This window comes from Muntiacus reevesi, chromosome 20 (assembly GCF_963930625.1).
Source record: "Muntiacus reevesi chromosome 20, mMunRee1.1, whole genome shotgun sequence".
Taxonomy (NCBI): domain Eukaryota; kingdom Metazoa; phylum Chordata; class Mammalia; order Artiodactyla; family Cervidae; genus Muntiacus; species Muntiacus reevesi.
Genome location: NC_089268.1, coordinates 22,267,240 through 22,288,753, shown reverse-complemented (window position 1 = coordinate 22,288,753; position 21,514 = coordinate 22,267,240). Strand labels below are relative to the sequence as shown.

The 21,514-nt window shown below is 39.4% G+C and overlaps 1 protein-coding gene across 1 annotated transcript in view; it reads right to left on the bottom strand.

The window, feature by feature from the left end:
- Positions 1–15,525: 15,525 nt before the first annotated feature.
- CD2AP (CD2 associated protein) overlaps positions 15,526–21,514 on the bottom strand; it is an 84,516-nt gene continuing 78,527 nt past the window's right edge. Inside the window, exon 18 of the mRNA XM_065912128.1 lies at positions 15,526–18,512. Within this exon, the coding sequence (XP_065768200.1) occupies positions 18,471–18,512 (42 nt within the window). The 3' untranslated portion in view covers positions 15,526–18,470. The remainder of the gene's footprint in view (positions 18,513–21,514) is intronic.

Sequence of the window (21,514 nt, the reverse complement as noted above, 5' to 3'; positions counted from 1 at the left end):
CCACACTACACAGCCTCATTGGCTACTCATCCCTGAAATTCTCCAAAGGAAGGCCTTGGACTGAGAAAGTCATGGGGCTACTCACTGTGGCTAGCCAACGACACTGGCGAATTTGTCACTGGCAAATTCGACCTACTCCCGGCAGCAGGAGACGCAGGTGTCAATGACTTCCCTTTGCCATATCTCACAGCAAACCAGCAAGCTGGGCTCCTGTATCTCTGAGCAGTCAATTTAGCCCCAAATGGAGGCGCCCCTGGCTGAGGCCGTCAGGCTGGACTCTGCCTGACACAGGCAGCCAGCCCCAGATGCCCTGCAGCCTGACAGGCAAGTCCTGCTTGGGAGTAGCCTCTGCCGTGGGAGGGGCAGCGTGCCGGAGAGTGGATGAGTCACACACTAGGTGAGCACATGCAGACTCACAAAAGGCCAAGGCTTCTCTTTCTGGCAAAGGATCCACAACTCTAGAGATGGCTCAAGATTCGTGGTACTTGGCCACAGCTACTAACATCCTCAGGCATCTGTCTAAGCCTGAAAATGGGACACGGGAAGCACAAGTGTCTGTGCTTGGAGCTCTGTCTTTGGCTGGCTTTCTGGTTGCGGAGATTATGGTTGTTTGGTTCTCTAATTGTCTCTGGATGTCCCTAGTTCAGGTACACGGTGACACTGCCATTCCCAACCTCGTTGTAGTTGGATGGGGTCATGCAAGTTGTTCTGCCATGGAGAGGAGCAATTCAAAATAGTAGCCACTCCGTCCTGACTTCCTGAGTAACAAGTATGGGGACCTGCTCAGCTGTGATGGGCATGAGCAAAATCGACGATTATTTTTAGTTGCTAAAATTTGTGGGTTATTTGTTACTTCAGCATAACTTACCTTCTACTGATAGATACAAGGACCAAGGCTCTTGGAAGATGACATGGACAGTTATACATCATTTTAACTTTGAAACCCTCACAAATCTTTTCCAAATTTTTAGCATTCATGGACTTTCTAGCCCTCGCAAGTCCGTGTTTCAAAAACCACACTCACATTTATCAGCTGTGGCATTTTTCAAACCCTGGATTAAAGGGTTCTTGTAACACAGAAAGAGGCCCTCACTTTTAATTCCAGAGATCCCTCATCCTCATTTTGTTTCCTGGATCTTCTTTTGCTCTGGATCTTCTAGGGAAAGAAAACTGAGAATCCCCTTTGGGGCTGAAATTTACTCAAGTTCCACCAGCAGATGGAAAAATTCAATATTCTCACTGTATATGTACCATACACCCAAGCGTCCCCTATATTAGTGGATATATGTAAATTATGTTAATTTCACTGCTGACCTCTCAGAGCTCACCATCTTGTTGGGAAAAAAAGAAACATAGATGTGAGACTTCTCTGGTCATCCAGTGACTAAGAATCCATTTGCCAATGCAGGGGACAGGGTTTTCAATCCCTCGTTGGGGAACTAGATCCCACATACCTTGGAGCAACTAAGACTGTTGCTTAGTTACTACTAAGCCCAAGTCCCCTAGAGCTGTGCTCCATGACAAGAGAAGCCACTGCAATGAGAAGCCAGCGTATCGCAACTAGAGAGAAGCACCTGCTCGCCACAACCAGAGAAAGCAAGTAAGCACAGCAACTAAGACCCAGCACAGCTAATCAATCAATCAATAAGAGAAACATAAACGTGGAAAATGAGTAAGACCAAAGCAAGGATGGGTTGACGAAGGCTGGTCCAGGGCCGCTTGATGCAGCCTGCAGGCTTGGAAGGGCACCTCCAGTTTATAGTGATGGCAAAGTTGTGGCAACAGGAGAAACTGAGGCTCATAGCTCATATGCTGGGTTAACTTTTCTTGAGTATCTACTAGAGACACAGAATATAAAAGATACAGGTGTTCTTGAGGATCATCCAAGCCCAACCTCACACTGCCCACAGGAGAAAACCAGTTCATTTATTTTTACCAGAGACTCTCATCTTTGGAAAAGGCACGTCTTGGCCTAAGTTATATAAAGCAGAGCTCGGCAGCAGGGCTTCAATCTCATCACCAGTTTCTCCCTGACTCACACATGGCGCACTGGTTGAAGCTTTTCATCCTGTTGTTCCAAGTCTCCAAAACTCCAAACCCACTGTCTGTTTCTTGAGGAAGTCTCTTCCACAGTTTGAAGTGAAACTGGGTGCCCTCCTTTTGCATACAATTACCTTATCACGACTTTTGTAATGTTGGGATCGGAATCGTCCCATCTGAAATCATCTTTACAAGGGTGGCGACCTAACCTGTCTTGTTCGTTTTGTTCTTGCTTACAAACTGGGTCACATTCCTTTTCCTTTCCATTGGCCTCTTCTGCCACCTGAAAGGCCTCCACCCATCTCCACCCATAGCTTCACCTGGTGACTCATTCCTGTCCTCAAGTGTCTACTCAGCTTTTGGACCATCCAACACCAATTAACCTGGCCCAGGTCCCCCTCTGCACCACCGAGATATGTGGTACACAAGATTGGCACCACTTTATCATTTAGGTTTCAGCTCAAATGTCATTTCAGAGAGGCATCCTCTGATTTGGTAGCCATTATTTACCTAGCCAAGGTCATTCTGTCTTCTTTCTTGCCAAAAAATCTAGACTTGGTGACTCATCATTATTTTGAACCAGTGGTGACAATACAAATCCTCTTACTGATCACTGAATTAGATGTCGATGGATGGCCATTTGTATTCAATGAGGTTTATTGGGAAGTCTGCTGGGGGATAAGGGAACTTCTAGGAAGGCTTTCTCCTGATAAAATGAGGGAGCTACACTAGGGGGAATAATTTTATCTTGCCCCTTTTTATCTATCCTTTTCTCCCTTCTGGCTTTGGCAGCTGTAAGAGGATGTAACATCTGCAGCTATAGCAGTCGTCTTGCAGCTGCAAGGAAAATGTCAATATGTTGAAGATGGGGAAACAGAAAGATTGAAAAAGTCTTGGTCCTTAACGATACCACTAACTTACTGAACCCACCCTGGGATCGATAACTTCTGGACTTTTTTGATAAATAATTAGTGCTCCTAGGATTGATGTGATCATAAAATTTTCTATTATATGTAGTCAGAGTAGCTTGACTGATAACTCTAGTACCCTCTCCAAAGTAGCGCCCTAGTCATTGTCTATGATATTCCATGTATTTTCTTCATACATAGCACCAGTGCAAATTATCACACCTATTGAAATATTATTGGTTGGTTTTCTTCCCCCACTAGAAATTAAACACCATGGAGGCACGAACCTGTCCAATTTTATCACGGCTGTATTTTCAACACATAGAACACGGGCTGGTGTCTTGAAGGAGCTCGATAAATGTGTGTTACACAAGTGATTGGATGAATAAACACCTCTGGTGATATCTCTTTGATACTTAACTATCTCTTATGGCAGACTGTGAGCTCCATTAGATCAGAGACCTAGATTTTAATTACTTTTATCCCCCACCCCCAAACTAACAGACTGCTTGGCATACAGTAGTAGGTAATTAATAAATATTTGAAGGATGGAGACATATGCTCTCTGGACCCTTCCTTCAATAACCATGCCTCCATTTAGGACACAGCTCTTGAGAATCTCATATTGGACACCTTGGTGAAGAAATTCCGAATTGTCATCTCAGGACAGTTTAGCTTATAGGAGAATTTTATGAGAGTCTTAACCTGGCAAAAGACCCTTGAGACTGGCCTCCTAGACTGAACTTCTGATGAACCTTCCAGTAATCAAGAGCTGATCCCCTCAGAAGACAGTGCTTACGGTCACATTGCAATTATATTATTCCCCGAGTGGACTCAAATAGGTCTCATTGTGACTGACAACTATTGTCTTGTTTTTGAAACCCTGAACATCTGCGTACAAGCAGCTGAACCTGGCAGGAACAAAATTACCATATTTCACTGACTCTAAGATGCTATTGATTGAAAGATGCGGTTATTTTATGGATAGCTCAGAAGCAACACAGGTAACTAAACTCTGAATCAGTGCCAGGAAACCATGGAACAATACCAGAGGGTATTTCAATTTCAGAAGTGCATCTTAGAATTGGTCAAATACAAAATGTATTTATCACTTTAAGGTAAAGTAGGCAGAATTCCACAGCCCCTCCATAGGTTGATCAATTTTTCTATGATTCCTCCTGAAACAATGATATATATTTGTTCTCTTCAAACCATGGAGGTAACTTCCCCCCAGTCCTGGCGTCCCAACCTCATCTCACATTTTTACAGAGAAAATAAAACCAGGAGATGAGACTCCATCCGCCTCTCACCTGCAAACCCACAAGCCCACCCTCACACACCCCCAGCTGCTCTTCCTTCCCTCCTGTCATGTTAGAGGAAGCCTGTCTCCCTGTCAACACTTGACTCTTCCCAGGAGCTCTTTCCTGCCTCTTCAGCTCTTCTCCAGGGTGACCTTCTGTTAGATTTCCTATTTCCTGCCTCATCAAGCTCTCCCTCTGTGATGGATCATCCCATTAACCTTCACATATAACAAGTCTCTTCTTTCCTGAAAAAACAAAACCTAGTTTCCCGTTCTCCTACTTACTCCGCGCCACCACTTCCTTCTTAGCCAAGCTTCTCCTGAAAACTTTCCACAATGACTGTGTCTCCTTCCTCACACTCAGGCCTCCTTCAGGCCACTGCAGCCGGCCATACACAGGCCACCAGTTCTTGCCCTCCACCTTCGTGAACCTACGTGTTAACTCTCTGCTCTCTTCTTGCTTTCTCTCTTGCTGCTGCTGCTGCTGCTAAGTCGCTTCAGTCGTGTCTGACTCTGTGCGACCCCATAGACGGCAGCCCACCAGGCTCCCCGGTCCCTGGGATTCTCCAGGCAAGAACACTGGAGTGGGTTGCCATTGCCTTCTCGAATGCATGAAAGTGAAAAGTGAAAGTGAAGTCACTCAGTCGTGTCCGACTCTCCACAACCCCATGAACTGCAGACTCCTCCGTCCATGGGATTTTCCAGGCAAGAGTACTGGAGTGGGTTGCCATTGCCTTCTCCTGCTTGCTCTCTTGGTAGCTCTCAACTCAGGGGACCACTTCTCCCTTGATAGAAACACCATTCTTTTTTTCTTCTTTGTTTTTTAGTTTTAAAATTTTGAAAGTATGTTAACGCATTTACGAGAGACTTGGAAAATACAGAACAAATTTACATATAGTTCTACTCTATTTTATGCTTTTTTAACTGAAGATTTTTAGTTGGAGTTTCAATATCAAACTCTCAAAAACCAATAGAATGAATATCAAAAAAGTAGAAGAATATGGTCGACCTGAACAGTATCATGAACCAATTCAACAAAATTAAGATTTACACAACTTTCACACAACAGTAGGATACAAATTCTATTCAAGTTCCCATAGACGGTAAGCTAGGAGACACTGGAAAATATCCAGGGACATAAAACAAGGTGCAAAAATTTCATGATCTAAAGGTATTGAAATCATATAGGGTCTGTTCTCTTATCACTGTAGAATTGGTTAGAAATCAGTATCAAAAGATATTTGAAAATAAGCCACGTATTTTTAAGTGCAATGAAACACCATTATTTTTGTTTTGTAGCTGATTTTTTATTTTATTTTATTTGAGTATAGTTGACATAATATTGTGTTAGCTTCTGGAGCACAGCAAAGTGATTCAGTTATTCAATTCTTTGACCATTCTCTCCAAATAAGTCCCTTCATCCTTCCACCTACCAGTCCTTAATCTTAAATTGTTGCACCTTTCTTCTTTCTCTTGGTTCATTTATTCCACTGTATAATTATCTGCATGCATGCTTGCTGTGTGCTCAGCTGTAAAAGGTTCTTCGTGACCCCATAGACTATAGCCTGCCAGGTTCCTCTGTCCGTGGAATTTTCCAGGCATGAATACCAGTCTAGGTAGCCATTTCCTACTCCAGGGCATCTTCCCGACTCAGGGGTTGAACTCACATCTCTTGCATCTCCTGGATTGGCAGGCGGATTCTTTACCTGCATCACCTAGGAAGTCACATAATTATCTACATATTTATTTATTTGGAAGTTGTCTGTCTTTCCCTCCTCCTCCAGGAAAACAAGAGCTGGGCTCACACAGTAAGTGTGTGGTTGTGAATACATTTGATAGCCACGGTTACTTCAACCATCCTTGAAAGTACAGGGCTTCACATTCATATCAATCCCTGGTCACCGTCTTCTCCCTTCTGGGGGTGGAAGGGGAGGGAAGAAGGAAGGGGGATAAGAGTTGTCACAGGACTGATACTTGAAGTAAAGCTTCTGAGATTTTTGAATTTTTCAAAATGAAAACAATTCAAGCATTACTAGATCAAGATAGAAATCTTGATAACTAATCCATGAAATGTAAATTGGTATGGAAAAGTGGCCTCATTTCTGACACGTTACAATAAAACTTTTGTTCCATAGCTTAGAACAACATTTCACTTTTGACAACTGCTCAAAACACCGCTAGAAAAATCCATTGATCAAGCAACTCTAAGTCCATTACACGTTTTATACATAGTAAAGAGTATACCACCGTGACGGCCTTCATAAGTTTCAAAAGGAAGAAGTCAGGGGAGACTATGGAAAGGGTTGTTAGGTCTTTAAAAACACTGGGGAACTGGTAGGGACTGGGCAGAGTTTGTGTCCGATGGTTTGGCTAGGTGTTTAAGACCAAGGTCTTTGGCAAGTCTCAAAGAGCAAGAGGTCACTACTGATAATAAGCTCTTTTACATAATCCAGAGCTTATCTTCCAGGAATTAACATTTCCTGGAGAGCAAGGTCTCAATGTATTTTTGCATGTTTTCTGAGTTATTTCACACTGGGACAGGAAAGAATTCTCAGTTCCAGTATTGTTTAACACCGGAAAATACACTGAATTCTCAGCCATCGTGAAATCTTACTTGTAAATTTCTAAAACCCACCCTCCCCGTTTTCACTTACAAGCCCTCTTCTTTGCCCACCCCTCATCTTTCCTCAACTCCATTATCTAAGTAGTCAATATTCTCATTTCCAATCTTAATCACTAAGTGGGCTTTTAGGCTCAAATTTGACTGGCAGGCGACCTTGTTATCTTGCTCTTCCAGCGTTATTCTCTGTCCCAGAGTTAGCCAGCTGGCTGACTCTAAGAGTCTCAGTACTGTAACAGACTGTGATGTTGAATGTCTCCCAGGGGCAAAGAGTTTCCTTTTCATTGTATTCATCTATTTATCTCAAGCCACTTCCCTGCTTTCTTTTTTGAAGGACTGCTCTTTTCAGCTGTGTTCCGGTCTTTGACGAAAATAACTAATAAACAATCTATAATAGGAATAGAAAAGAATTTTATTTGAACCAAACTGAAGACTATAGTCCAGGAGACAGATTCAAGAAGCACTTGAATTGTGTCCCACTTGAATTGTGTTCCAAAAAAGGTGGGGATGGGGAGAGGAGGTATACATAGACAAAAACCCCTCAAAGTTATATAAATAGTTTGTCAAGAATTAGGATTGGAGCCAGCTAGGTGCTTAAGTAAGGGTTGTTGGTGTCCGGAATGGTTGCATAGTTTCAAGAGAAGACCTTGATACCATGAGGATCCCCTGGGAACTCTATTGGTAGAGAATCTGCCTGCAATGCAGGAGACCCGGTTTGATTCCTGGGTTGGGAAGATCCACTGGGGAAGGGAAAGGCTACCCACTCCAGTATTCTGACCTGGAGAATTCCATGGACTGTATAGTCCATGAGGTGGTAAAGAGTCAGACACGACTGAGCGATTTTCACTTTCACTTCACCTTGAGACCACAAGTTTGCAGCTGACAGCTGCTAGCAGACATTGTTTTGAGAATAGCTTGTGGTGTCCTTGAGTCTGATACAGTTCAGAAGATTTAAGTTCTCGGTGATGCAGGAATGTGTCTGAAATCATATGCACAATGGCCATGCGGCTCCATTTTGCCTGAACCAGTTAGTCCATTTTGATTTTTCAATGTATTCTCTTCTTGACTGGTTAAAGTTGATGTACGATGCGTGTCTGACAGGCCGTGTGACAGGCTGTTCTACTTAAAATACAAGTCAAATCATGGCTGAGCCAGAATGACTTCCCCATACCTCAATATGTGAACATTTCTTTCATCACGTGTGGCTTAATATTTACTGGTCACTCCAATTCCATTTCACTTCCAGATGCAGACCCCAGCACCCTTATTCAGTGGGATGCTATTGTTCTGCTGGGGTCCTGTGGGTTTTGGTCTCAGGTGAAAACATCTAAACACACCTACTTCCCTGCTTTACAGGAGTTGGTGACCTTGCAGGTGGACACCCTTGACTGTGGAAGTCTTCTCCAAGCTTAGACAACAGTAACACTCTAAAGAGGAGAAGCCACCATCTGTTCATGTACGTAGCACCAAGGACAGGAAAGGATAACACTAAATACACATTAGAACAGCTCTTAAAATTCAAGTTCTTAATTTTTTTGTTAAAAAAAAATAGATCCAAAGATGTGATGACATCTACTCAAGTTCCTTGAGATGGAGAATGCAAACCCAGATTAGAATCCAAATTTCAACTCCTATCTCTTTGTTCAAGAGCAGGGTGACAAGGAAGAGCTAGGGAGGAACTACTCAGTAGTGAATAAAAACACTCAAATGCAACCTCTTCTTTGCCCTTTGCATTGCCTGTAGATACTTGCTGGCAAAACTTTATTTTACAAGAAAAAGAAGACAGTTCTTACTAAATTTTGTGCTATAGAAGCCCTCAGAGGGCTGTTTTTCTCATTCTCTGGGACCTTTGTTTCCATTAAGAATCATAATCACTAGTTCTTACTTGCTCAAAATAAGCCCTGAGCATTTCGCAGCTGATACCAGCCCATGTGGAAGGCTTTGCTTCTCCCCAAAGTGCACTGTGGGGCTTCTGCGCTGGAGGCTCAGTGGTAAGGAATCCACTTGCCAATTCGGAAGACGCAGGTTCGATCCCTGGGTGGGTAAGATCCCCTAGAGGAAGAAATGGAAACCCACTCCAGTATTCTTGCCTGGAAAATCCCATGGACAGAGGAACCTGGCGGGCTACAGTCTGTGGGATCACAAAGAGTTGGACACTACTGAGCTCACACACACACACACACACACACAAAGTGTACACACAAAAGTGCACTGCAGAGAGCCCACCGTTGTGTGACTGGTTGGTGGGAAGAGCTGTGTGATCTCCAATTCCCTCCTCCTACAATGCATGTCCCACAGCTTCAAGTCCCTCAGATGGTCGTATTCTTTCTGAAGTAGCATGGCTCTCTGCTTTTGTGACCCTGTAGCCATGTCGTCAATCACAAGATGGACATTTTAACCCCCATGTGGAGAGAAAAGTCATTTTTTGCTTAGAATTCGAACAGAGTCTGGATTTGTCTTTTCAGGCACGGTTATGGCACCAAGGACTCCCCACTGACCACCTGCTCTAGTGTCAGACCCCAACTCTATGTGAATTGTACAAGGCCCTTGCGGAGAAGACAGGTGGCAAAATGAGAGAGATTTATGAAGCCCACTGCATAAGCTCACTATTGTGTGAGCTTGTTATTGACGCAAGTGACATGGAAGGATTTGATCCGGTTGATACAGGTACACACTGCAGGGGAAAAAATGGAGAAATGGAGCAGTTGCCAGAGAACTGAGGGCAGGAAATGGCAAATCAGCTTTGAGGAAGGGCTGAGAACACTGCAGCCACCTGGGGTCAAAGGAACGACCAACAGACCAGATGGTTTTGTTGCTGCTGTTGGGATGTGATTATTCTGAGAGCAGTATATGTAAGTATGAAGCACTCAGGGCCCTTTTCCTTGCTCTTCTCTGAGTAAATGATCACAGGGAAAGTATTTCTTTTTTATTGAGAATTTTTGATTAGTTTCGGGTGTACAACATAGTTATTCAGTATTTTTATAGATTATACTCCACCTAAAGTTATAAAATATAGGCTATATGCCCTATGCTGTACCATAGCTCATAGCTATGTACCTCATAGCTCTTAAATTTCTTTTAAACTTATTTTTAAAATTTATTTATTTTAATTGAAGGATAATTGCTTTACAATATTGTGTTGGTTTCTGCCACGTGTCAACATGAATCAGCCAAATGCATACGTACATCCCCTCCTTCTTTATGTTTCTAAATATTTATTTACTTATCTACTTACTGCATCGGGTCTTAGTCATGGCATGTGGGATTTTTTTGTTGCAGCACCCAGACTCAGTTGCTCTGTGGCATGTGGGATCTTAATTGAACCCACATCCCCTGCATTGCAAAGCAAATTCTTAACCACTGGACCACCAGGGAAGTCCCAAGAGAAAGGCTTTAAACTGTAGCAATGATTGTTTTTTTCTCTAGATCCCTTTTGAATCAGGGAAGTGACAAGGTTTGAGCGACCTGCCAAGTTCACATGGCTACTACTTTTTAGAGCCAGTTTTCAAAGCCAGATCGATAGGATTCCAAAGCCTCAACTCTTTGCAGTTGTCTGTCATGTGGAACTCGGCAAGGAGGAGGGCAGGCTAGGAGACTGTAGTGGCTGTTTTCCTGTTCCGGGGTAATTCAGTTAGTTGGAGAAGTCTGTGATATTTACAGCTTCTAGCTGTTTTTGTGATTTTAAGCAAGGCGCCCTTGAGAAGCTGAGCTTTATTTGATTGCCATCTAGTGGTCATTTAATCTCTGTTGGGAAGCTAAGCACTGTAGTTTTTGTTTTCCACATCTTTGCTGAAAAGCCATGAAAATCATTTAAGTTTACAAAAATGTATATCTAGAAACAAAGAATATTCCCCCAAATCTTAACTTACGTGAGACCATGTTACACAGAGAAATCTAAACTAGGAATATGAGATCACTAAATATTAACTTTGTAAGCTATTTTATCTAACTCTCTTACTGATAGGAAAATTGGATACTCAAGAGAAATATAAAAGGTTACAAAGAATATTCTTCACAGGTTATGTAGAGCGAGCATATAATCAAGAGCACAGGCTTCAAAATTAGCTGGCCTAGTTTTCTATCCTTCTATGCCTTGGCCAAGTTGCTTAACCTCTCTGAGCCTGTTTCCTCAGATGTAAAAGTGTAAGAGAAAACAACCTCATATGTGAAAGTGTAACAGAAGAGGTGGCAAGAATGCACAGAAGAGCTATACAAAAAAGATCTTAATAACCTGGATAACCATGATGGTGTGATCACTCACCTAGAGCCAGACATCCTAGAGTACAAAGTCAACTAGGCCTTAGGAAACAACACTACGAACAAGGCTAGTGGAGGTGATGGAATTCCAGCTGAGCTATTTAAAATCCTAAAAAATGATGCTGTTAAAGTGCCACACTCAATATGCCAGCAAATTTGGAAAACTCAGCAGTGGCCACACAACTGGAAAAGGTCACTTTTCATTCCAATCCCAAAGGACAATGCCAAAGAACGTTCAAACTACTACACAGTTGCACTCATTTCACAAGCTAGCTAAGTAATGCTCAAAACCTCTCAAGCTACGTTTCAATAGTATGTGAACCGAGAACTTCCAGATGTACAAGCTGGATTTAGAAAAAGCAGAGGAACTGAAGATTAAACTGTCAACATCCGCTGGATCATAGAAAAAGCAAGAGAATTCCAGAAAAACATCTGCTTCACTGACTATGCTAAAGCCTTTGACTATGTGGATCACAACAAACTGTGGTAAATTCTTAAAGAAATGAGAATACCAGGCCACCTTACCTGCCTCGTGAGAAACCTGTATGCAGGTCAAGAAGCAACAGTTAGAAGCGGACGTGGAACAAGAGATCGGTTTCAAATTGGGAAAGGAGTATTTCAAGGCTGTATATTGTCACCCTGCTTATTTAACTTATATGCAGAGTACATCATGTGAAATGCCGGGCTGGATGAAGAAGCATAAACTGGAATCAAGATTGCCAGAAGTCACCACCCTAATGGCAGAAAGCAAAGGGGAACTAAAGAGCCTCTTGATGAAGGTGAAAGAGAAGAGTGAAAAAGCTGGATTAAAACCCAACATTCAAAAAACTAAGATCATGGCATCTGATCACATCACTTCATAGCAAATAAAGGTGGAAAAGTGGAAGTAGTGACAGACTTTCTTTTCTTGGACTCCAAAATCACTGCAGATAGTGACTGAAGCTGTGAAATTAAAAGACGCTATCTCCTTGGAACAAAAGCTTTGACAAACCTAGACAGCATATTAAAAAGCAGAGACATTATTTTGCTGACAAAGATTCATATAGTCGAAGCTATGATTTTTCCATATCACATCCAGCTACGTATGGATGTGAAAGTTGGACTATGAAGAAGGCTGAGCACTGAATTGATGTTGGAGAAGACTCCTTGGACTGCAAGATCAAACCAGTCAATCCTAAAGGAAATCAACCCTGAATATTCATTGGAAGGACTGATGCTGAAGCTGAACCTCCAATACTTTGGCCACCTGATGCAGAGAGCTGACTCATTGAAAAAGACCCTGATGCTGGGAAAGAGTGAAGGCAGAAGGGGACGACAGAGAAAGAGATGGTTCGATGGAATCGCTGGACTCAATGGACATAAGTGTGAGCAAACTCCAGGGGATGTCTGGTGTGTTGCAGTCCATGGGGTTGGAGAGTAAAAAACCCCTCTAGCTCTAACCTTTGAACTCTAATGTTGCCTGTGCTTAATCATGTTGGCTTTGCACCTTCTGTAACAGAATATTGCCTATGGCCTGAATATACAGGATAGCCTATTCTCAAGGGTCTGACCTTTATACTTTTCCATTAAAAATTGCAGAACAGAGAATAACACTTGTCTCAGAGGTTTATAGGTTGATTGCTCACCTTTGAATCGGCCCGATTAGCACAGAGAAGAGCAGCAGGAGATAACTGTACTTTTATACAATACGTTTTCTAAAACACTCCATCATCAAACATGTTCTTTTCTGGGGGCCCCTCGGTTTCCTGCCTTCAGTTAGTAGGGATTACAGCAGTTGGCTTCTTTTTCAGTTTCACACTCACTGCCATTTGGCAATAGAGGATTCACATCTAAGATGATCTGATGGACATGTCTTTATTTTGTTCCAAATCTCAAAGCACTTGGGAGATATTTTTACTATAAAATTGTTGTGGTTGTTTATTTGGGAAGGATGTTTTTGCTTTAAGTCTCTTTCAATCTATCAAGTCGATTTTTCATTCATTTATTGTTTTTGGTCGGTTTCAAGGGAGAGGGTAAGAGTGAAATGTTATTATTCTATCATGTCAGAAAGTATCTGCATCCTGTTAACATTTAGCAATATTTCTAAAAATACACATGAAATATTAACGTTATTTCCCTTATTAAAGAACTAAGTTACTCAGTGCACTTAAAATAGTTTTACTTTTCCTAACAGTATTCACACAATTTTCTAGGAATTGACATATAGCTATTAAAAACCACTTATAAGCTGATAGGAAAGAACACCACCCAACAGCTGCAAAATGAAAAACCACAACACCTGTGATAAAAAAATTATTGGCTCTATACAAAAAATACTGATATTTCTAAATTTATTTTCCTTTTATGTAAGCATATTCACAATAAAGCTGTAAGTGGTAAAAATAAAAACAATAATTGTTAGGGTTCAGAAAAAACTTTCCACACTCCACCACCACCTAGTCTCTTAAACCTTGAGCAGCAAATAAAGTTGAACAGACCCATGAGTTAAGCTGCTGTCAGCTTTTACTTCCTAAAATGGGGCTAAATTTGAAAACTTTTCCTTCAGACAACCATCTGCACAGGTGTTAGACAATGTAAATGTCCTTTCAAATATTGAAACTCTATCATCCAAAATCTTACCATCATTTGCACCTGCAAGGCTTAATTTACCCCATGTTTATAAAGCCCAACAAAAAGCAAAAATTATCAAACTAAAAATTTTAAAATGACCTGCTACACTTATTTTCCATATTGCTTCATAGTAGTGTCTTCGTCCTTTTCTGACTCAGACTTTCCGGATTTCCACGAAGTCTGGAGCTGCCTATGTGCTCAGCAAGAGTAAGTGGGCATCACGTCTTCTGGACAGTAGGGCTGCCTACCTGTGGGTTTGCTGTGTGCACTTCCAGTGACCTGCAGTCAACTGCAGTCCAAAAACCATGAAAATTTCCAAAAATAATTCATAACCTTTAAAGTGCACGTTGTTCGGAATAGCATGACAAACCCTGCACCATCCTGGTCTGGACATTAGTCACTTAGGAGACACAGGGATGCAGTGTTTACATTAACTAACTCTTTGCTTTATTTAATAATGCCCCCAGAGCGTAAGAGTAGTGATGCTGGCAATTTAGAAATGACAAACAGTGCTTCCTTTAAGCGAAATGATGACAGCTCTTGAGAACAAGAAAAAAAAAAAAAATCATCTGCTGCTGCTGCTAAGATCTATGGCAAAAAAAAAGAATCTTCTATCCGCAAAACTGTGAAGAAAACAAATTCCTGCTAGTTTTGCTGTTCCACTTCAAGCTGAAAAAGTTAGGCCCAGTCACGATATGTGGTTAAGTTCTTAGTTAAAATGAAAAAGGCATTATATTTGTAAAATATCTTGAGAGAGAAACCATACTCATGTAACTTCCATTAGAGTATATTATTGTAACTGTTCCATTACTAGTTGTTAATCTCTTAACTGTGCCTCATTTATAAACTAAATTTTACCACAAGTGCGTGTGTATAGGAGAAAACATGACATAATATAAGGTTCAATATTGTTTGTGGCTCTAGGCTTCCTCTGGGGGTCTTAGAATATACCTGCTGTGGATAAGGACACATGACTGTATTTTCTCTTATTTACCAGAACATCCAGTTGTGAGTTCAGAAACCCAAAAAGTTCAAGTTTATACTTAAGCAACCAAGCAATGTATGGGTAGTTGAGGCTTGGGAAAACTGTACTCAGTTTTAAAATCCTCCTGTATGCTATTCTCATATCTTTATACTCTACTTTGCTCTTTCAAATCAGCTTTTTCCAGATGACAGTAAATGCAACTGTGGAGAGCTTCCATGCTCAGACTAGCTCTTTGTTTCAAATGTTTAAAAATCTCAATCTCTGAGTCAATAAGAGACTTCAATTTGGGCAAAGCACTCTCAGATCCATTTTGGATAGAAGACAAATGAAAGGAACATTTACTCCAAAGAAAGGGACGCTGCATTCAAAAACAAGGGGAGAGGATGTACTGTGCCTTTTTCATCTGCCTAATTCACATCATCTCCATCACTGCAAGATGTTTTTGAGAAGAGCAAATTAACCTCTCCCATTTTAAAAATTCTACCCCATGGCAAAGACTCCATAAGGTACTTCATATAAATCATTTCAAATTCTCCCAGTACTATGAGGTAGGAATTATCTCACAGTTCCAACTGGAATAAAAGACTCAAAAAGGTTTAAGAAACATCATACAAGTCTAGAACTTTTAATGCCTTTATATCTTCCTGTTTGCACTGTTGTATTTGGATTGCAAAGAGCTGGACACAACTGAGCGACTAAAACTGTTTTAAAACTCAAAGTAATATAAAATAATCTTCGTCATACTCTACAGGGCATAAGCTGAAGTTAATGAAAAAATAATCAACAAAGACCGACACAACTGGCAATACTATTCTTTATTTTCTTTTTGAAGGAGAAGCATGCTTTTTACAGCACCTGTAAACAAGTCAGTGAAGTATACTGTTCTGTGTTTCCCCATAAATATATATTATTATTTTTTTTTTGGAATGTTAGAATACCACAACACCAACTGCATCACACAATAGTTACTGAAGGCAAGTTAGGCTATAACAAGGGTAAAATTTTATGGCTAAAAATATTCATAGCAGCAACTTTTAAAAAGATGATTTTATTAAATCAAGTCATTGCACTTGGTCATTTTATTGCTACAGCAATACAAGGCTATTACATTTTAACACTTCTCATTGCTGATTTGAACTGATTGTCTCATTCTGTTCATACATCTCAAGTTTAAATGCAAGCATAAAATGTTTACCAATACATCCAGAGAGCACTTGGGTTGTTGTTGTTTTTTCTGTGATCACAGTAAGAAGCATAAAAAGAGAATCCTCTGTTACACCAGGCCCATTCTCTCTTCCTATCTTCAGACTTAGATTTTATAGAGAGGTAACAGCTTTATAGTATGACCGAAGCCTAGTGGTCGCATACACACACACACAGTACATCTAATATTAAAATATAATTTTGAAAATTAGTAATATGATGTGTTTCAAAGAATAGCAAACCTGAACAACACATTCACTAACAGTCTGGCAATGACAGACGCCAAGCAGTTCACCTCTGCTCTGTCATTTATACTCACTCATTATTAAAAAAAAGAGAAAAAGATTTGTCCCCAAGTAAAAGCTATTATTATTACACGGCATCTTGTGATGTGAACTTTACAGGAATTAATAAAATTCCTATATCAAGAGCAAATACTGGTGAATTGCTAGATTAAAGTAATTGTTTTTCCCTTTGAATCTGTTGGGTTTTCTTTACTATTTAGTCAAGGGCAGGAAAACAGATATGGTACTTAATTACTTTTCAATTCTAACTGAGGCGAACCAACACTTTAAATTTAAATGTCTTTCTGCACTCATGACCATCTTGATCTTATGCACTGGTGAGAAAATAACCAACAAAAACTTTAAGAAGAGCCCTCAAATCCTCTGGAAACTTCCCCTGCCCTATTATTAGGGTGGGGAGGAGTCCCTTCATAAGACTTTACAGTCGTCAAACTGAAGGATGATCTCCAGAATACTCTGTTTTTATTTCTACCTAAGGACCTTCATATTAAAAGAAAATTAGATACAATTTATTTAAGAAGAAGGAAATCATTCATTTGACAAGTCATTTAAAAACATTAGACGAGGAATAAACAATTTTGTTCAGTAGTGACCTCATCAGAAGAGCCTAAGGACTTTAAAAAGTTAAAATGTACTCACTCAATACACAATCAGATTTCCCCCAAAGCACTAAAGTTGTGGATCTAACATCAAGTAATTATGTATTGGAGTTTCTATTATTTTCTATTTCATTTTTCTTTTATTGGAGACATGACAAAATTTCATTAACACAAGATTTCAGTATTTTAAGACTAAAACCTAAAGGAAAAATATTGGTTTGGGGGTTTGAACAATATAAAATAGAAGCATGATAGATGGTACTTAAAATCTGAAAGTCACTTGCTATACCAAAGCTTAAAGTCTAATCATTTTGCAAAAAAAAAAAATCAAATTTTTACTTTTAATATAAACTCACATATGTTGAGACATTTTATCTGTAGACAACATTTTAAAATGCTCAAGTGTTCATAAGTGACTCTGAAGAATCTGGTCTTCATCCATTTTGTGAAAATGCATTTTGAAAATGGCCAACTATATTTGGTTTTAAATAAGCTTTATGATCTACTAGACACTCTTTTTAAAGTTGGTACCTAAATGATAGCCCAAAACATCTCCACCAGTTAGCTTAGTCTAGTAGGTAAATTACACAATGCAAAACCTGAGTATATACATAATTATAGCGTGTCAAAGTATGAAACTGCACACTGAGGTTCTGAAAGTTCTGGAGTTTTGTTTTCTACATTTCGGTTATTAAAAATCAGAGGCAGGGGCATGAGGAATTAAATCACAAGATCATGAAATGAGTTAATATTTGAGCCCGTAAAATAAAAGAGAAGTACAGCAATAAGGCTGGTGTTTGCATATTATATGTGCTGTTGCTTATAGGCACAAGTTAAGGGTTAAACTGACATTTTTAGTTCCTTAGACCTCATATGAGCTTAGAATTTACAGCTCATATTTTCCCCAATCTATTTAACAATCTGATACATTTTAACTAAATTCCTTTTATGAATCCTATAGTGCAAGCAATATAAAATATTCCCAAAGTTGAAGAAGTTATTTTGATTATTTCATTAGTTATTACCATATGCATGGGTGAGTAATCTGGTTTGTAGCTAGGAAACTCCTGTTTCATCACCCAGAGTACAAACAGCACTGCAAACAAACAGGCACAACAGTGTAATCCTGGGTTAAGAAGCTAAACATAAAAAATATATATATACAAAGTTTATATCCCTTGTGTTTTATGGGAAAAGTAGTGGCTACAGTTACTATAAAGCTAAACTGTCCCTCTCAAATGACATATTTTACAGATTATTTGAAAAGATACCACCATATTTATAGCATAGATCTCTTTAAAAATAATACTACAATTTTGATAAAAAAAGAAACTATTGTGAACTTTCTTTCCTTTTTATACAGATTCAGTAGTATTTTCAAGCAAACTAAACAACAAAGTTTGCAATCCCAGCACATAAGAAATAAGGCCTCTTTTTTTTTTGTATTGGCAAAACAAAATATATAAAAAAATTCACCCTCCCACCTACAACTTTTCTATAGATATAATATACTATATTCATATAGTATATGAGTTCACATACTCATATTCTTTATCACAACATCAGCATTTGTCATTTCAGTTGAAGTTCATAGTGTTGCTTCTGAATCCCTGGAACATCGAGAACACTGGGTGCACGTCACCTCAGGAAGACAGGAATGCTTTTTTCAGCTTCTCTATTTCCACCTAAAATACAAGACATAAATTGAGCAACAGATAAAAATCTTTAGTAAGGTGTGTTTATTTTATCCTAAGTTGAGAAGATCTGATCATAATTTCAAGCCTCCAGATTTTGGTTTCCAATCTAAAATCCAATTTCCAATGGTGTGATAAATACTTAAAAGGTTTAACAGAAGAAAATGTCACAATGCAAGTTCCTTAGTGGTAGGTGACAACAACAAAAGAAGTATCTACAGCTGCTTTTGTAGAGAATAAGGTTAAAAAATTTGAGTATTTGAAGATCTCTAAGAAAATCTTTAGCCCTGCAAAGAACAAGAGCATCCTTGAAACCAAATTAAGAAATATACTCATACCTGTAATTACACAAAGTGGGCAATACAGAATTCCCCCCTCCCCAAAAAGCAGTACCAGTTTAGTTCTCTGTTTTTCGTTTACTGCTTAGATCATATTAGTAAATCACTTAACCTCACTTGGTCTCAACTTCCTCAACTGTAAACAAGTATGTTCTAGATTAAGTTGCCTTTGAAGCCCAGGAATATATATAAAATTCAGTCAATGGGTTATAAATATTTCCACCATTAGGTAGAAGACATTCTTCACTTAACAGAAATTCATGATTTAAGACACTGAGGAAAAAAGTTAGAAAATTTCACAAAATTTTCACAATAACTCTAGGGTTGTTTTTAATTTTGACATAATAGAAATAATGAAGTTGAGGCGAAAAGAGATTAAATACCACACTTGTGATTCTGTGTAGAACTTGTACTGGTAAAGTCTAAGGTTTTAAAAGCCACAGTTTTTGTACTCTCTTCCCAATTATATCCCCTTCATGGATCACAGCCTTGTGGAGAAGGGACTTGTATAACTCAATGAAGCTATGAGCCAGGCCACGCAGGGCCACCCAGGACAGATAGGTCACAGTGGAGATATTTTGATCATCTTTGACCATTCACTGCATGTAGAAACATTTAGGGCTTACCTTCTCCTTATAACATCATCTCTCTCTACCATCATCCCTTTCCTCGATAAGGCATACAAATAATGCATGTTATGGATAACTTCTGACAAATAGTTCATTACTAAATGATGAGCATTTTGCAACTTTCAGAAAGCGTAATTTCAGTAAGATCACCATCTCCTAAAGGATCCTAACCATTCAAGAAGAGTTTGCTTATTCCAGGATATTTCCTGGTATTATTCTTTGACTAAGACGATTATTAGCTAAACATGTTAGCAACATTGGATTGAGACAAAATACCCTCAATCTTCAGCCAGAGTTTCTCTTTTAGCATGTTTAAGTTCATCGTTCATCACTAGTTTTTTGTATGACTCCGCAGTATAATTTAATACTATTTGATGTTAATGTTAGGGCTTCCCTGGTAGCTCAGTGGTAAAGAATCTGCCTATCTATGCAGGAGATGTGGGTTCAATCCTTGGGTCTGGAAGAACCCCTGGAGAAGGAAATGGCAACCCACTCCAGTATTCTTGCCTGGGAAATCCCACCAAGAGAGGAGCCTGCCAGGCTACAGTCCATGGGGTCACAAAAGAATCGGACATAACTTGGCAACTGAACAACAACAACAAATGTTAATTAATGCTATAGTAACTCAAAGTATTATTTTTAATTTGGAGGAAAATATAGTTTCTCCTTTAAAACTATGATCCTAAAACTCTATTGCCTTTATTAAGTATACTTTTGCAAATACAAGGGTCAAATTTTTCCCATTAAAAAAAAATTTATAACACGGGTCAGTAAGAAGCTAAATAACAGCCGATTTTCCTGGGAAACAAAAATTAGATGAAATTCTTCAAAATAAGAAACAAATAATTCATTTGACTTCTCATAATTTTTATGACAAATTAAATCATATATACAAATTTAGCATTATTAGTTCCTCTTTCTAACATTTCCACATATTAATATTGCTATGTATAAAAATATAAGGAACAAAAGTCAAGAAACATTCAAAAAATTTTTTTCAATGTCTACCATGCTTTACACTGGGAATTTAACATACATTTAGAAGATAATATGTATCTCTTACCATTTATTAGTGTGACAAAAATTTGTCAGCAATCTAATATGTATACAGCACTGTACTAAAAAGCTATGGGCAAAGATGAAACAAAAAAAGATCCCACCTCCAATAGTACAGAAGTGGGCAAAATAAGTATATAACATAAACAGCAATAAGATAGAAAATTATTACTTATTCATCTCCTATAAAACTAAACATGAACTTGAAATAAGAAAAACTGTTTTTAATCAGAAGACTGGTGGCCAACTCAATGAATGTCATTGTTTGAGCAGGGCCTTGAGAATCTATAGAACTTGGGCATGAGAAGATGAGACAAAAGGGAAACCCATCCATACAGTAGGAGCAAAAGTTCAGACCAGGGACCTTCCTGGTAGTCCAGTGGTTAAGACTCTGCATTTCCACTGCACAGAAGTGAGGGTTCACTCCCTGGTCAGGGAACTAAGATCCCACACACCGCACAGCATGGCCAAAAATAACAATAATAATCCAGGCAAATCCTGTAAGGGACAATGGGGGATAAGAGGGAAGTGAGAAAGAGAAGCCAGGATTGGGACATAAAAGTCTTCATATACCAAGTCAATAAGCTTGAACTTCATTCAGCAAGTAATAGGAAGTTCTCAAAAACACCAAGTGAGGACAGCCAAGATAAGAATGAGAGAAACAAACTGAATGGAAGATGAGAGCATGAGAAATGGACAGAAAGAGCGGGGATGGAGAAAAAGGTTCGGGAGGAAAGCCAGGAGACCTGAAAAGTGAGTGGTATTAGAAAAGACAGGAATCCCACGTCTGCATGACTAGAAGGGAAACAAACTTTCAACACAAACAGAAAATCAGAATCTGAATAGAAGGTATTAACGGGTAACGGACATGCTAAGTGGAACATTCAGGAAGACGACTAGCTGGAAACACAAGAGAGAAGCTGGGAAAAGAACTTGACTTCAGTGGAAGATGCATCACAGCTAATGACCG